The sequence below is a fragment of the Semicossyphus pulcher genome, unplaced genomic scaffold (assembly GCF_022749685.1).
Source record: "Semicossyphus pulcher isolate SPU_LCO1_2020_fin unplaced genomic scaffold, fSemPul1.0.p SCAF_1, whole genome shotgun sequence".
NCBI lineage: Eukaryota > Metazoa > Chordata > Actinopteri > Labriformes > Labridae > Semicossyphus > Semicossyphus pulcher.
In genome coordinates, this window is record NW_027211603.1 from 17215399 (window position 1) to 17233811 (window position 18413).

The 18413-nt window shown below is 41.9% G+C and overlaps 1 protein-coding gene across 2 annotated transcripts; it reads left to right on the forward strand.

The window, feature by feature from the left end:
• The first annotated feature begins 95 nt into the window (after nucleotides 1-95).
• znf821 (zinc finger protein 821) lies at nucleotides 96-17140 on the forward strand. 2 transcript variants are annotated; one of them, XM_069657965.1, is made up of 6 exons: nucleotides 96-159; nucleotides 8229-8360; nucleotides 8513-8631; nucleotides 10417-10515; nucleotides 11535-11701; nucleotides 13508-17140. In XM_069657965.1, the coding sequence occupies exons 1-6, from the start codon at nucleotides 156-158 to the stop codon at nucleotides 14448-14450; spliced, it is 1464 nt and encodes a 487-aa protein (XP_069514066.1). In that variant the 5' UTR covers nucleotides 96-155; the 3' UTR covers nucleotides 14451-17140. The 2 variants fall into 2 exon arrangements, with proteins under 2 accessions (XP_069514066.1, XP_069514068.1); XM_069657967.1 differs by having other exon boundaries at nucleotides 8516-8631.
• Nucleotides 17141-18413: the final 1273 nt, after the last annotated feature.

An 18413-nucleotide genomic window follows, 5' to 3' on the forward strand; every position in this document is an offset into this window, starting at 1 on the left:
ACATATCCCAGAGGCTCGTGAAAGAAGGTCGGACAGGCTCTCCAGAGCTGAAGTTTGTCATCAACGTACAGTAACGTTAGCTTGTAGAGGACTTCTTCACTGTCTGTGCCTCTTCCCGAGACTCCTACCTGATATGCCCGTGTTCAGTGGACACCATGGGTAATGGCTTAATTGTGTCTCCATAACGATGTATAATGTGGCTCGGTGACTGTACTGTTAATCCTGATTTTTCGTTTTTTGCTAGTTGCTATCTAGCTAGTAAGCTTGGTCTGTTTCATCGTTCTAACTATAAAGGGCTAACGTTAGACTTGTTATCTTTAGCCAGCTAGCTAACGTAAACGTTATTTCGTTGATTTCATAGGCTGTTCGACTCTAAGTAATTATATCTAACGTGGCTTTAATTTTGCATTAATCTAAACCATCTGTCCCGTTGGACAAGGACGCCGTAAATTCATCACAAAACGAGATTATTTTGTTGAGATGGCATATTTTCTCTTAACCCGCGGAGGAGTACATTTTTACCCTGTCAATGTTGTGCTGCGGTCCGTTTACTCGTGGCAGTCAGTGATGACGACTACATGTAATGTTATGACATTAGCCGTTTAGTGGCTTTGAGCGCCACCTAGTGTTATGACTTCAGGTTGGGCTTGATAAATGGTTTATTAAACATTAGATAAAGGACCGCATCAGGTTGAGAAGATACACACCAGATTGCGAGTTCATCGCAGGGATTCATAAAATATAGGTACACCTCTTGTAATTATCTCTCTGAACTGTGAAAAATGAAGACATTTGTTTTAAAAATGCAAAAGCTAAACACGTTACATTAGGTTGTTTGGAGATAATGTTATGCTAATATAAGATGATTTCTTAAATTGGACTTCTTAAATGTTACATTTAGTCTTACCTTAAGACTTTTTGGGAATTGTACTCAGAACTTTTGTCAGTCTTACTATGACCCTCAGAGCATATGTATCTGAATGCTGATTATCAGCACTATGCCAGTGTTTATACTAATCCATACCCATCAAGCCACTTGTTTTCTAATTTTGACTTGCCACCGGGATGCTTATCATCTGAGTGAACAAACAAAATTCCTATCAGCAGTACGAAACATATTTTCCTAGTTATCCTACCTGTTTAAAGCCATGTAGATTGTATTGGTTTTGCGAAAACTGCCTGTAATTTCTGCCCCCACCTGAGGGGATATTTTAAAAGGGGTGAATGATAATCTATTTGAGGTGTTTTTGCCACTGGAAAGAAATATTTACAATTTAAGTAGTGTTGGGACTCTCCAGAAATAGAGCTCAGGTTACCTTAGATAATCCAGCCTATAAGTACCAAAAAACTTGCAGTACAGAAAGACCTAAGATATGTTTGTGGTGATTTACAAACAGTGCCGCTATTGCATAATTTGTCCACCAGAGAGCACTGCCAATTTATTTGAAGTATAAAACGTTCTGCTGAACAAAGATTCATAAATAACCATATTAATGGATCCTTAACCCAAATCTCTTTGTTTGTTGTGCTGTCAAATATTGCCTCATATTTTATTATCAGATAAAATGTTGGAAGACTGTGCCAGTTTGTGGATGTTATGAACTTATTCTCCAGTGACATTTCTTCCTTCCCCTTACAGGAGAAATATGTGTTTTTGAAGCCTCATTGTACTTTAAAAATAGTTGATTGCTCGCCAAAACAATCCCAACCAAAAGTCCACTCACTTGCTTTATTAACAGCCATTCAGCTGTCTCTGTGTTTACTTGTGACTACCTTCATCAGTGATGGATTGTGTTTAACTGTCATGGATCCACTTACTATTATCTGCCCAGTTAATAATTAACATCTTTGAAATATACCAAACATCTTTATTGGCACTATTTCTAATTGATTTAGACACTAAAAAATATCACATTTTCTCCCTCTAAAGAAGTATAGCAAAATAAAACTCGGATTTATTTTGAATGAATGGTTTTAGGGAGTGATTTATGACAGTATGACTTCTCTTTCAAAAGTTTGATGTATGTAAAAACCTTGTAAGGTTTCTTTCACACCGTCGTCCTTCCTCCCATGCGACCTGAACGCAGCACAGTATCTTTGGCATGAACTCCCCATCGTCCCTGCATATCCCACAATCCTGTTCGGTGTGGCTTCATCGCTTTTACGTTAGAGATCAGCTGAGCTCGTGCATCGCTGCAGTGAGCGCACGGGTGCCAGCGGCTCGGGATCGGAGCTGCTCGGGGCCGCTCGGTGTCTCTGTGGTCGGGCTTGGACATCATTTCAAACCCCCTCATCGACAGGGAGACGGGGCTTTTTAACGGCTGCAAGAATGTGACTCTTTTATATATCGTTTTTATTTTTTTACCGCCGTAAATGGCCTCGACTCTGCAAACCGAAGAGACGATTTGATCACATTTTTTTTATTATTATTTCGTTCATCATCTGTCCCCTCAGTGCGGAAAACACCTGGACTGGTCTCAGGGTAACCGTGCGGGATTAGGAGGAGATTCCAGTTTTTTTTACCGGGAGTGGGCAATAATATGTCCAGGCGAAAACAGACCAACCCCTTCAAAGTTGACTGTAGGTATTTCTAGGTATTAACTAATGGAATTTCCTGAGTTATTAGTCCATGGCATGTCCGCTATCCGTGTATGCTTCGTTTTTTTAATAGGCATATGTTGATAATTATTGCTCCTGTAGGAACTGGGTTTACAGTGTTTCCGTCTCTTTCCTTAATGTCCGCTGTTGCTTGTAATTGATCATGGCATACCATCACATACTCTGCTGTAGATTGTATCTTTTCAGAGAAGGTAATTTAAGCAGCCGACTGCTCATTGTATTGTTTGTTATGAAATCAGTAAGGGTTTTCATGAGAGAGTAGAGATTTACATGGCACTTTTATTTTGGTTTTTAGAATGTGTGAAGAAACAGCACCTGACTTTTTTGGCTGATATATGATTTTTCCATTTTCTTTAATTCATTATGAGCCCTTGATTAGTTATACTGACATAATTACACATGTATGAAAAAATAAGAGACAAATATAAAGTTACTGGATGGAAACACATATTTTCAAAAATGACGATATCAATGAAAATATGCTGATGCCCACATCTTTGGTAATATTCAATTTTTACCTAAAAGTAGCTGTTCTCTTTTGGCGTACTCGGCAAGTTTGGTGTATGGATAATGTGCAATTGATCTCGTTCACTAATCTCCTGGCGGTTTTGCGACAGGTTGTTGTTAACATCTCTCCTTTGAAATTGATAATGTCTGCATGCAGTCACCTCCATCATTATTGTGGTTGTAGCAGTAGATTCCTTCATGACAATCCTTGGCATAGTGTCCTCCTCGTGTGTCAGGGCCTGTGGCTTACCATGTTTGTCGGTTCTGGGTTTCAGTTTAAGGTGTCATTTTTGTGGAGTATTTTGATAAGAAGTTGAGTCTCATCACAGGAGATTGGAGTGGGCAAGCTTTTCACATCTTCCACACTGTGAATCTGCATGGTGCTAATTCAGTTTGCTCTGACTTTCAGTATCAGTATTTCAGGAAAGCAACATGGAGCAGTCAAGACACAATTGTTATAGTTGTTTAATTATTGTTCCAGCATTTCAAATGGGGGGATTTTATACCTCTCTGTGTCCTTTATTTGATGTCATTTGAATATTTTTGTTGCCTTTTGGTTCTGCAAAATCAAATGTGCATTTTAAAATTTTGAACAAATCATCAAGAAAATAATCAACAGATTACTCGATAATGTAAACATTCTGTATTTGCATCACCAAAGAGGACATAATTACCAAAAAAACGCTCTTCAATGTGCAATTAACCTGGACTTTGGGATGACAGTTGTGGTTGAACTGTTGTAAGAATGACATATGTACAGGTTTCCTTCCTGCAATAAGCCTATTTGTAGACTTATTGGTGATACTGATGAACATCTGAGACATTCTCAAGCATCCTTGTTTGTATTCCCTTGACACCGTCAGTGGCGGTATACTTTTTAAGAACTGTGCGATATCATTTCTATTTCATATTTCCTAAAAATATTGGAATACAATATACACAACTAGATTAACTAAAAGTCATGCTGTGGAGACCCCTAGTTTGAACGAACTCTCTGTGTCCCTCCCTGTGCTTTTGACGTTGGTCCCTCTGTCCCCCGGATCCCCTTTTTGAAGGACAGCATGCAGACCTCTCAAACACTCCTCAGTCCGTAGAAAGGGGATTGCCCAGTGTAATCTGCTGAAGTTATGTGTGCTGCAGCCCTCCCTTTCTAAACATAGTTGGTCTAAACTGCTGTTGAAATACATCTAGCACTTGTGACTGCGGTAATCCCTGCGAGCTAATGAGCTCATTTGCTGCTCTGTGACACTTTTACAAGAGTCCAGAGTGGGAGCTAAAAGACCCTCAGGAGGGCCTGATACGAGGATATGTTGATATATATTAGTGCACTTGCTTAAAAAAATGCCAAAACGTTATTTACACTGACAGGCCACACCTCCTGCCGTGTCATTGGAGTGTGAATTCAGGCTCTGTGTTTTGTACTTGACTTTTCTCTGCTTTGCCTTGATTGGTTAACCTGTCTATTCTTGCGAGGTATGACTTGCACGCACAGAGCTGTCCCCCCTGAGAGGGTCAGAGCAGCTAGACAGACTGACAGACCAGACAGGCAGGGAGACAGTCTGACAGGCAGGCAGGCTGACACACACACACACACACAAAGGGAATTCCAGACAATAATACAACAGGGCTGTCTGTCTGGCCATTTGTGTTCCTCCTTGAGTTTGATGTACAGCAGCAAGAAAAACAGCATTGTATAAAAGTTAATTAGGACTGGAGGTGGTGCATGTTCTATCGAGAAAAATGGATGTGTCCTTCAGGTTGACAGTAAATAGAGCGTTTGCATATAGCGGTGCAGGAGGTGGTACTTACTTTAACTTTTAATCGACTAGAAAAGAAAGTGAACTTACTGTCGGTGTGATACAGAGGCTACGTTTCTGTGAATTGTACTTGCATTTCATCCAACGTTAGGTTGAGTTTTTATACACCTGTTTCTGTCAAGAATCTGAACTTAAAAGAGCTATAAATAAGATATTTTGTCCCAGATGTGCTGCAGTAGATCAGCACAAATGTATCTGGATTAATCTTTGATTGCAGTGTGCTTTAGTCGTCTTGTGGCCAGATCAAAAGCCCAGTGAAAGCACGTAAACATTACTTTTTTCAACTCTGTTGTAACTTCAAAGGAGGAATATTTAGGTTTGTTTGAGATGCAAACTATCCAGCGAAAGTGTTCCACAGGGAAAAATGCTTAATCCCGTCACCGTCTTCTCTGTAATAGCAGGTCACTAGTTAATCAGAGTGAGAATCGATCAGATGTCTGGCCCACCATCCTTGTTCTTGTGTGTGTGGATGGAAGACGGGGGCCCCAGCACTTCCTGCCGAGTCAGACGTGTTGTGTGTCTGCATATGTGTGTGTGTTTTTGGAGCGGCTGAAAAGGAGACGGAGGGGGCTTTGAATTCAACAGGACCCCCATCGCTTGGTGTTTGAGCAGAGTTTTGGCATTCTATCTTTTGTCTGTTTTGTTTTGCGCGCTACCCCTCCACCCCCAGAACCCCCCCCCCCCCCCCCCACCTTCCTCCTCCCTCCTCTTGTCTCTCCCTCTTCTGTGTGTCTGTTGGCTGATGAGTTTGTCTCTTTGTCTGGATTCAGTCAGACACTGCGTCACCTCCTGCCTACAGACACACAGACTCAGAGATAACATCACAGTGGCAGAGACTGAGGGAGGATGGGGGGGAGTGAGGGTGGGAGGAAGGGAGGGAGTGAGGAGAGACAGATGTACAGACAGAGCCCTAGCAGTGGGGGGATGGGTATCTCTCACACATCAATCATTGGCTATGTGCCGTGAAGCCAGCTTGTTGTAGTAGTTCATAGTTCAATACTCCGACCCCTCTACCGCTGTTAATGAATCCTTTGATTTCTATGGGAACAGTGCCCATAAGGCGTTCACATACTAACTTCAAAACAGTACTATGACAAGCCTCCCCAAAGATTATACCTCTGTTTTCCTCAGACGCGCATACAGAGTGAGAGTGTGTGTGCGCAATACCTCAGGATTGCGACGAGGGCTGTAATTACTTCTGTCAGTCTCAGGTAACTGAAGTCAGGATCTCTATCCCATCTGTGATCTGTGTTAATGGAGAGAGCACACAAGGGAAGAAAACGGGATTTTAAGCTCTCTGAAGATGAGCTTGTTGTGTGTGAGTGCCAAAGGAGCGGTTAACAAAACTGTCTCCAATGAAGCATTGGCAGTTAAATACAGTCAATTTGTAATAATAAGCAAGAGTGTTCAAGTTTTACATAATCCTTCAAACCACAGGGCGACCATAAAACAAAGAGCGGCATCACAAAGAGTTAAATGAGCCACATATGGGCTGTCATGGTATGAAGCTTCATCCTCCCCCTCAGAGCTGATGGTATAGATATGGAAGTAGTCAGCGCTACATACAAGCAGGGAGGACAGAGGGCGAGCCAGGCTGTTCAGTGTGTGGGTGGTACTGAGAGAGACAGAGAGAGAGAGAGTAGCAAGGCAGTTAGCTAGAGGAAAAGAGTGCAGGCTGCTTCCCCCATGGGACTGCAGCATGGCTGTCGAACAGAGCTAGCATGTTATCTGCAAGTGTATATGTGTGTGAAAAAGTGGGGGTTGGGATGCAAATGAAGTTAATGTGTGTGTGCACGCATGTCAGTGAGTTCGCCTTGCTGGCTTAGCATTCATTATGTTTCAGTGTCGGATGCTACATACAGAAGCAGGCTAATCAGCGATGGGGCTCTTGCAGTGCAGATCTCGAGCAGACCCAGAAAGTTTTGAGAAAAATGTAGAATTGCGTAAATAATTTACAGTCTGGGACTGAGTCTTTTTCTGATGTGCTAATTCTGATCATTGGTTTCACTTCTGTCTCCATTCTGATCAGCTATTACCTATTCATAGTGCAATAGCAAGAATGTCCTGAGATCAGAGGCCCAGAGATGCTTTCATGTGTTACAATGGACAAAACATGAACTAAAGGCAACTGCACTTGTGTTGAAAAATTAATTCCCTTTTTCTGGTACGCTATGACAGTAAACACTGCTTCTGTGTTGCTATGGAGATAAAACACTCATATGCTGGATACTGTGTATGGGGGGGAAAAGGAGGCTTCTGTTCCAATTGACTGACATTATTAGTTTTTATGTTGTACTTTATTTGTTTCTTTTCACAATTGTGCAGTCGTTGTGGCGTCGGCCCGTCTGTAGGCAAACACAGGACATGCTGTCATACTGCAACTGTCTTGGTCTTGTCTTGGTCACACCTGTTTTATGCAACTGCTAACAAAAAAAAACATTACATGAGTTATTAGCCGGTTGCACTGGTCTTCATTTTCTTACTTGACATGCAGTTTTTAACATTTCATTATTCATTCATTCTTTCTTTCGTATGAACAATCATACGATGGTTTCAGTGTTAGATAAGGGTGCCATAAAGATATAAATTGTTGTATAATACATTTTCTGGAAAATCAATTGATAACTTGTTAATTGATGATAAACATACCTGTATGTCTGGCAATTTCAAATACTTAAAGGGCCAGTTCGCCGATTTTCAACCTCAGTCCTATCATGCTATTATGGGCAGCTAATGCCACTATGGTAGAACAAAGAATGCAATTTCACTCTGTGCCTTTTGAGGACGCTATCCGCTTCTTCAGTGGGCCCTGGAAAACCTGGACGCCCGCCTCCGATGTCATGTCTCGTTCAAAATCGTCAAATTTGAAATGTAGACTGCAGAGCTGAAGATTTTTTAGACGATCCACCGACGAGATATATTCTTGTCATATTTTGGATTCTGTACCACTCTGAGCCGTTGCCTGCAGCAAAAACGGTAGTATTTCACTCCAGCGTCTCTTGCTGGGCCGTTCCTCTCAGACAACTGTACAACTTTCTCCACAGCTATGGCACCAATTACAAATATTATTGCTTCTATTGATTACAGAGAACACCCGCTTTGACTGACGTTGGCTTTTTCCAGGCTATTTACTCTATATACAGTATATTTTCATGTAGGTTTACCTCACCATATACAAATATGCCAGCCACTTGCACCCTTCATGTTTTCTCTCCAGTCAGAACAGTTCAATGTGCTATCTGAAAATACTTCTTTGACTGACTGCCTCTGCCTTTCCCTCTCCAGGGCCATTCCACACTTCAGGCATCACAGGACTACAGCACACTATTAACATGGACGGCAGGGACGAATTCACCGAAGACAGTGAATGCTGCAGCAACAACTCCCAGGAAGTCCAAGAGCAGGATAGCATCTCAGGTACAGGATGGGGGGACGGGACAGGGCGGAGAGGGGCTACATGGACACTCTGTGGGGCATCCTCGCTCGGACTGACGGGTGTTAGTGAGAGTAAGCCCTGCTCTCTGTTCTGTTGTCTGTCTGTATTGATAGGGCTGTGTTTGCCTCCATAGAAGACAGTGATAGTGACCTTGACAACCACGGCGAAGACTCGTCCTCCAACACCTCCGCTGACGACCACATGACCACCAAGAGATCGCAGTGCCGCCTTCAAGGAGCAGGCGTCAAAGAGGTGAGAGGGCTGGTGGCAGCATCAAACAAAATAATAAAGGCCACATTCATCATCGTCTTTTTCATGATTATAATTCTGACTGTATGTATTACTTTAGGTCCTGTCCTGAAGGTGGTCATGTAGCATTAGCATACAAACAAGTGTCACCGTTTTGGTGCCCACTTTTCTTTTGGGATGTGTGGTTTATAAATGAAATAGAACTGATATGGATTGCTCTGCTTTTTTGGGAGGTTTTATCAACTCTAATTCACCAGTGCAGTTTTATGAATTTGGATAAAGTTGAGCTACAGGAGCATACGACACTGTGATGTTACGAAAGAACGCTACCTTCAGCTCAACCTATCCAAGACTGAGCTCCTTGTCATCCCAGCCAGTCCCTCTATGCAACCACAGATCAATATCCAGCTTGGTCAAACTGAACTCATACCCACTAAGTCTGCCCGGAACCTGGGTGTCACAACTGACGACCAGCTAACCTTTAAGGTTCATGTGGCCTCGATTGTTCGGTCATGTCGATTTGCCCTGTACAACATCAGGAAGATCAGACCCTACCTTTCAGAGCATGCAACACAATTGCTGCTCTCATAATATCACACATTGATCACTGCAACTCCCTACTGGCAGGCCTGCATGCATGCTCATTCAAACCTCTGCGGATGATCCAGAACGCAGCAGCGCGACTGGTCTTCAATCAACCCAAAACAGCACATGTCACTCCACTGTTCATATGCCTTCACTGGCTCCCAGTTGCTGCATCAAATTCAAAACCCTGTTGCTCGCTTCAAAAACGGCAACAAAAACGTGTCCTGCCTACCTGAACGCCCTGATCCAGGTCTACACTCTGTCCGGGCCATTACGCTCTGCCAATGACAGGCGCCTGGTACTCCCATCAGCGCCCTAAGTCGCTAACTAGACTCTTCTCCTCAGTAGTCCCCCGGTGGTGGAACAAGCTACCAAACTCCTTTCGGTCCGCAGAGTCCCTTTCCACCTTTAAGAAGAAGCTAAAGACCCAGCTCCTTCATGAACACCTCTGCACTTAATGATATTGATGCTATTGATGATGATGACACCGAGGATGTAGTTTATGCTGACTAGGTTTTTCATGATGATGATAATGACTATACTGATCTTGTTGATGTTGCTGATGTTGCTGATGATGATTATTATTATTATTTAAAACTGACGTATATTTAAAATTCATGTGACCTCCTTTGCATTTTCTTTCTTAAAAAAAAAAAAAAAAAGCTAATTGCTTGCAAGAGGTATTTTGGTTTAGTAGACAAAATCTTTCAACATGTATAATCGTTGAGTGCTGCTGTGGGGTGTAACAACTTGTGACTTTAATTAAAACCTACACAAGTAAGAAAAAAAACCATGACGAACAAGCCAATATGTTTTTAGCCTGAACCTTCTGTTTGAAAATGTTCAGCTTGTGTGAGTCACATCTGTGACAGCACACCGCATCATGTCACCGTGGGTGAGTCACTGGGGCTTGTGAGAAATTTGCTCATTCACGAACTCGACACATCAGCATATAGCACTCGCAGAAATGCTTCATAGGTGGTAAATGAACCAGTGAGGAAAATAAGTAGCTGTGATGAGCTTTATTCTGTCATCAGGCTTGTGATGTTCGTTTAGTTCACTTTGCCTGGTCCTTAAATGACACCTCTAAGGATACTTGCACTAAATCTTTTACAGATAAGGGCAACATTGACTGGAAACAATAACTGTACAACAAATAAATATCAACATGGATATTATTTAACAATGCTTGTTTTTCCCCAGGAGAGCGAGGAAGGGGCAGACCACGGCATCAACTTTGTGTGTCCTCTCTGCACGCTGGATTTCAGCAGCCCTGAGAAGCTCATCTCTCATGTCTACCAGGTGAGAGGGGCATTGTCTCGCCCGTCCTAATCTAGTACACTTTCATGAAAACAAAGCAGCACTAGATCCTTTATTGCAGTCTGTTTCTTATAAGCGAGTGGTAGGTCATCACCTTTAAAGCCCCTAAGGAGCTTATTCAGCGTAAGTACTTCAGTAAAAATGCAGGCTAAAGGAGAAGGTGTTGACTTGTATGATCCATTCTAGTGCTTACATTGTGATGTAACTGCATAGGAGACTAAGCATTGTGCAGTGATTTTTCTTATTCCCCTGTTCCGGAAACAGCCGTTGCTCAAGGCATTATGTATTTGTGTTGTCCATCTGTTTGTCCGTCCATCTGTCCCATTCCTGTGAAAGGGATATTTTAGAAATGCCTGGAGGGAATATCTTCAGATTTGGCACAAATCTCCACTCAGACTCAAAACTGAAATGATTCGTTTGGTTGCCAAAGGTCAAGGTCACTGATCTCTCAAAAAATAGCTTTTGCCGTATGCTAATTGTGTCTCAATTTCTCACAAAAATCTTATAGAATATAAGTGATGACTTAATACACAGCAGGTCAAGCTTATATGTCAGGAACACCTAGAATGAATACCTTTCAAATTAAGTCCACTTAAGTTTTGGTGGTCAAAGGTCAAAGGTCGCTGTCACTTCACATTACTCCCATTCTCATGATGCAAGGTCTCAGCCACGTCTGTAGGAGATTTTGCGGTTATTCTTTTTTTAATCCCTTCGAGAGAACAAGGCCATAAGTTACATATATTAATGGACAATTTCTTAAACTTTTTAAACTGAAACACCAGCTTTTATAAATCAATCACCCACAGCTTACAATATGTTTTAAAAATAGTTCTTGTTATGGATGCAAACGTCATTATATCGTAGATCTCAATTTGTTCCTGTTCTGATTTTTAACAAACCTACGACAGCAACAAGTGGATGGTGCTTTCATGTCGGTGCTGTTCTTCACACCTCTTCTTCCCAGTCTCTTGTGCTTATTTTGTTTTTCTTGTCTTGAACAGCACACGACTATGATGAGCAACACCAAGAGCTATGTGTGCCCAGTGTGTGGGCGAGCCCTGAGTTCGCCTGGCTCGCTTGGACGGCATCTTCTCATCCACTCTGAGGACCGCCTCTCCAACTGCGCTGTCTGTGGCGCACGCTTCACAGACACCAACAACTTTAACAGGTTCGTTTCATCTCTGGTGTCTTTCTTGTTTCATGTCTCTAATGCACACTGCTTACATTTTTTAAAGGAAGGGGTTTACAGATGTTTCAGATGTGATGTTGTAGCTATACGTACTGTATTATGGCCCAGTTTTTTTGCTTCAAATTAATAACATATTATCAATAATTAAGCAGTTGACTCAGGCTAAAAATGTTACATCAAACACTACTTCAATTTTGATGTAGATAAAATACAAATAAAACCAAATAAATAATATAAAATACAGCTTTTCTTGGTGGTGTTTTTTTCTGGTTCCTTCCCGATCAGATTCTGCTGTTTCTATTAATCTTACATGCGAGATCTTGTGGGTTATTAAACTAATGCAGGTGTCTTTATCAGCATTAGACAAAGGCAACAGACATCTTTCATCTTGGAGGAGAAATTATATTTAATTATTGCAGTTTATTTCCTCATGAGCAAATCATAAAACATATTTTTGGTGGATTGTAGAGAATACTTTTCTAACATTAGTTAGAAGTTACAGGTAACAATCTTTCATAAGACATAAGTTAACTCATTGTTTTGTTTAATACACCCAACAAGGTCATCAAGGTGTGTTTAGGTGTGAAATGTATATTTGTCTTTTTTGTAACACACAGAGACACAACTGAACAGTGGTTCTCAAAGAGTGAGATTAGACACGATGTCGAGGCATGAGTAAGATTAGTACTGGAATGACAGATTTAATGGAAATAAACTTGCATGTTGCTTAGCAACTACCTCTATGTTGAAATTTAAACAGCACTGGCAAGGTCAAGACGCACGATAGAAGGAGAAACAGAGAGAGAAGCAGTCGTGTATTTTTGACAGGAGTGGAAGGAAAAAGAAAAAAGCCAAAAAAGAAAAGAAAAATAATGAGCTATTAAAGTTGGCAGAATCAGATGTTCCTTTTAAGTTTAAAAAAACATCATAAGTTCGTATGAACTGAGCTGAGATGTACAAAAACTGCATCTTATTTGTGTTCCTTTTTCAAGTTGTGACAGCCAGCTTTTATTAAGGTAGTGTAAAGTAACATTGAAAGCATCTGTCACATATTTATGGTTCTTATCGTGTTGTCTGGAAACCATCAACTCTGCTTTTAATTAACCAGAGGTTTCTGTGTTCTCCTCATCTCTGGGGGATATAGTGAGATAAATGAGTCACCTTTTCCTCACTGGACTGAATAGTCTCATATTGTATTAATCACAGCAGCTTAATAGACTAACTAAATAAACTGTAGTCTAAAACACACAGACCAGGCGGTGGTTATACGCTGTTGACTTGTAACTAACAAGAAGCCAATGTAATAGAAACAGTCTTCCTTCTTTGCCACCAAAGACTGTGTGTTTAACCAATCACTCTCTTTATTATGCAAGCTGAGTATTTAAGCTGTCATATAACAAAGTGATGTATTTTACTCTTGTATGCAGCCTGGTGATAGCAGCTATGACAGGAGGTGCAACTCATTCATTAATTATAGGCAGTAAGATTTGATCATTTGCGCAGGAGTTGAGAAGAACATTGTTAGATATGACTTGTGAATATGTAGGAGGTGACTGAGTGTCTGTTTTAGGAGTCTTGAAAGCTAAATATTAATCTGAAACTCAGTTGGAAATGAGAAAAAGAAATACAGTAACCTTCACTTTCAAGCAGTAAAGATTCATAATTGGCCTCACTAAGGCACAGATCAAAGTTATATTAAGAAAGGACAAAGTGTGTGATGCTCTGGGCATAGATAAGTGGTTGTATGACTAATCAGTTATTTGATACTGTATGTTTTTTCTTAAGGGAGAAGCTCAAAGATGTCCTCGACACAACCAGGATGGATATCGGCAGTGGAAGGGACAGCTGTTCCCTGACTGGTTCCCTCTCCAGCAGCCCCATGACCAGCCCGGGCCCCGGCTCCTGCTCCTGCCACGGACCTGGCCCCAGCTCCTGCCAGGGCCCCCGCCCCTGTCAAGCATCTGACCTCGACCCAAACCTATGTCAAGCCCACCGTACCTGCCAGGGACCGGGACACATCTCGAGCCAGTGTCAAGGCCCCAGATCATGTCACGGCCCAGGATCTGACCAAGGACCCTCCTTTCCCTCCCTGCCCGACAGTCTCCTCTCAGAAGGGCCCTCACTCGCATCTATTCCCGATGCTCTTAACTCCTCTTCCTCCAGCCTTCCTCCCATCCCTGACATCCTGAGCCCCATGCCGGTGTATCCTGCTGGAGTGTTGCTGGTGTGCAACAGCTGTGTGGCCTACCAGCAGCTAGTCGAGTCCCAGTCCCCAATGAGAAAATGGGCACTGCGCAGGAAGAATGAACCCTTGGAGGCCCGCCTGCAGCGCCTGGAGCGCGAGCGCAATGCGAAGAAGTCCAAGCGGGCGTGTGAGACGGATGAAGAGAGGGAGATGAGGAGGCTGCGAGACCGCGAGGCAAAACGGATGCAGAGGATGCAGGAGTCAGAGGAGCAGCGGGCACGCAGGCTGCAGAGAGACAGAGAGGCCATGCGCATGAAGAGGGCCAACGAGACACCAGAGAAGAGGCAGGCCAGGCTGATCCGCGAGAGGGAGGCGAAGAGGATCAAGCGACGGCTGGAGAAGATCGACCCCGCTCTGAGGACACAGATAGAACACGATCCCGCTGCGATGGCCGCCCTCACAGCAGACATGAGTCTCTTTCAGTTCCCCTGCCCCATGCCGGTCCCTTCCATTGATAACGGGCTGTTCATGAAGCTGCCCTAATTGGACCAGGAAACATCCTGGCTCACAGCAGCTTCATTAACCTCTGCACTATGCCACCAGGCTGCCCCGGTCACAGCGAACCATTCCTGGCTGCTTCACTTCCAGCCTCTTCTGTGTCGAACAGCTTCAGAACTGCTTTGTTAAATACAGCAAAAACTACTTCAATTTCTAATTTATTACAAAAAACCTTGGGAACAGGGTTGAGAATGTTTCATGTTTTATGGATTATGACATAAACGCATGTTGTAAAGAGATTTATCAGTCCTTCAGTGGGCTAGCAGATTTAACACAGTTCATCTAGTAGGAGCAGTTTTACTTCCTTTGAGGAAAAAACAGATCTTATTTGCACATTGACCTTCAGTGACAGGAGCGGGGGGAACTCTGTAGCCACAGCCCCCCCTCCTTTCTGGTCCACTCCGCCAACCCAGTGACTCGGGTTTACCGGTAGCTACACCTCTCGCTACAAGCTGCCCCCGTGGGTCCCTGGGAAGTTCATATTCAGTCAAACTACTACCTCAGCCGGTGCCGTGGTGGCGCCCTCTGTCTTGTGGCTTACTGCGTTCACACTCCAGGCTTCCAAAGCTCTCTATAAACTGTACACTCCTACAGAGGATGCGGGTCGTTATCCACAGTTTGTGTTTGCATTTATCACTCCGGCACTTTAATAGGACACAAACATTCAAAGAAGGCAGTTTCACATGTATTTACCAGGTTTGATTATAGTGTTTCTGAATGTTTTGTCCTATTGAACGCGCCCGGTGTTGAGCAACATTCCCCCTCATCTCCTGAGTTGTACAACTTAATGCATTCGACTCTTTTCATTCTCTTTGCCAACATTTGAACAGTTTTCTTTTTCCCACATTGTTACACTCCGAATATTTTGCCAATGTCATTTCTTTTTTTTACTTTGTGTTACAGAGCTTTTCTTCGGCTCTTAAATGATCAGTCTGTGCTGCTGCTGTTTATTGTACTGTACAATACATTAGTTACCTCTTAATATATTTTGGGCTCATCGTGTTAAGGAACATCGTGCTAAAATGTTCCTTCAAGTGGTCACAATGAAACAGTTCCTGATGTGTTACTTTTGACAACAGAATTTGTCACATTACTTGAATTCTGCCCGCAGAGACACAATGATTTCCTCATCATGAGTTAATTATAAAACAGTGAGTTTTATTATATAGAGGATCATACACAGATGCAATTGTGTAGCATTGATATGATTATTAAAGCTGCAGTACCTTCAGTTTGTGTCACCTGTACCACTTAAACTGGAGTTATTTAATATCCTCTGTTAGTAGAATTGATGGAAGATATTGTAACTTTATAATCGAGGAACTCATTGTAAACATGTTTTTCCCCATCCGTTACTGAGCACTGGGGCTGAATTCATGACACATATATCCCAAACCGGGAGAGAGATTTTCTTAATCTTTAACATTAACCTCATTCCAGCACATATTTATGCAATATGATGTGAAATTATTTTTCTTGTGAATATGTTTGGGTTATTTTTTTGTTACCGTCAGTGGTATAAAACTTGTGGTAATGTTTAAGTTAGAGGCCATGTTTCTTTTGTTTTGTTTTCCTGCCTGCAAGGTTACCTCCAGTTTTTCTTGACTTCACTTCTCCAGATGCAAACATTTACAGTGTCAAACATGCAGTTTCTGAAATATCCTTCAAAGGAAATCAGAGACGAGGACAAGTACTGGTTCTGTTTGAGTCACTCCTAGACGAGAGGTCAATCTACCTGGCTGTTTGTTACAGCAAATTTCACGAAGAAGAAGATCAAAATAGGGATTTTTATAGTCTTTTCTAGGAGTGCATCAAACCTCTATGCAACAGATGTTTTATTTATTCCAAGGGAAATTCACTTTTTGCTGAAACTATGCAGAATGCAACTTTGATTTAAACAGACTTCAGTGTAAAGAGTTTGGCTTCTCAGGCAATTTAACTCAGTGAGAGGGCTCAGAGCCTGGACTGCACCCTGCTCCATAGGAATCCTTCATAGATCTATTATATGACAGTTTTAGGCAGTTTTCCGGAGACATTTTGTCTTTGGAGATGTGTTTTCTTATTCCAAGTTCAGCACATTAAAGCAACAGGGTCCCACTGCCGTTTAATCCACAACATACTGTAACAAGGGCAGATCAGTGTTCTCAACGAAGTCTTCAGGTGTCATTTATTCCTCTCTACTCTCAGACTATGAATACTGGGTATTCTCACAGGTTGCTCTTTGAAATTGCTGTGATCCCCGTCATCCTTCAGAGGACTAATGCGACAGAAAACGGCGTCTTCTGTGGTCTGACTTACTATGGCAAAAGAAGTACAATGAACTCTGGTATTAGGTAAGCACTGCATGTGGTGAAACTGCACTTGTCCTAGAATGGGTCAATATGAGCTTGTGTTCTACTGTTAGTTTATGCCTGCCTGTTTTTTACAGTTTAATCAAAAGAGAAATGTTGTTGAGATGTTGGCCTTTATATAGTAATTCTATCAGGATTTTCTCTCTATGTCCATGTTTACAAAACAAGACTCTGAACAAGGCCAAATGAATGAGCTAAACCGCTAACGAGAACATTCATGCTTGCTGCGATATCAATGCATTCTGACTGGACGGCACTTTGGGGGATGCCATCCTCTGTTACTGGATTAACAGATGTACAGACCATGATGAAACCTGGTAAAGAATGTGGAAATAAACATTGACTTTACTATAACGGAGGTGTCTTCTCCTTTGTTTTCTACAGACACATCCATGTTTGTTTGTCATGGATACAGACAATTCTTTATCAGTGAGAGGTCTTTGGTGTAGCTGGAGCTTCAGCATATTGTTTTAATGCACTATACTTAAAATAATACAGAAATGTAACTGAAATAATACATTATAGATTTGAACCATACAACCACTGAATGCCTAAATGTGAAATTTGATTACTACTATATACCTACAGTAGTCCTCGACGCACCGATTGCAGGTTCAGATCCTGATCTGCCCGATCATTTGATGCATGTCACCCCCCACTCTCTACTCCCCACATTTCCTCTCTCTTCAGCTGTCCTATAAATAAATAGTATGGGGTCAGTATATTGTATCAGTCTTAACCAATCATATAATGCTATATAACGGGCCATTCTGCTGCTTTGAGTACCAATTAGGGATGGACCGATTACCGGCCGGGCCGATGTCGATGCCGATATGCGTCAAAATGCATTTTCTTTTTTTTTAATCCGACAGCCGATAAGAGATCAATTTAAAACTGGGTTATTTTGGCTCTGATGCAGATGCTGATGCACGCCTCTCTGTCTGCAGTCACTACTCTGTCTCCAGCATTGTCCCACCCACAGCACTGATTGGTTACACGCAGAGCCATGGCACGGGTAACAGCCAATCAGCAGTGAAAGCTGTGCATGCAGAGTGCTCACACACACGGCGGAGAGGAGAAAAAGTTCATTTCTTTGCAAATTTATTTAACTTTGTTTTATTTACTTTATACAACTTCAGGAAGTTATTTATTTATTTATTTAAATTTTCAGTTAACTTTATAAGAGATGCTGCTGACCCTGGAAACTCCCTGCGCTTTTTGTTTGTTTGTTTAATAAACATATGCTTAAAGGCATTTAAACAAAGTTAAGTGTTGGAGTTTGTATTATTCGAAATTTTGACACCAATATTTTAACTTTTACTGCAAATGAATATCGGCTTCAAATATCGGTTATCGGCCTCCTTGACTACTAATAATCGGTATCGGCCCTGAAAAAACCATATCGGTCTATCTCTAGTACCAATAACACTGAGTAAATATAGCTGATCATATGATTTTCTAAAATTATTAATGCAGGGCTGTTCACTTCTAAAAGGTGAGCTCCAGGGTCTCATTGATTCCTCCACCACTATCTCTAAATACCATTAAAGATTCAAACTACTAAATGCAAAACGACTAAAGAAACACAGCACACAAG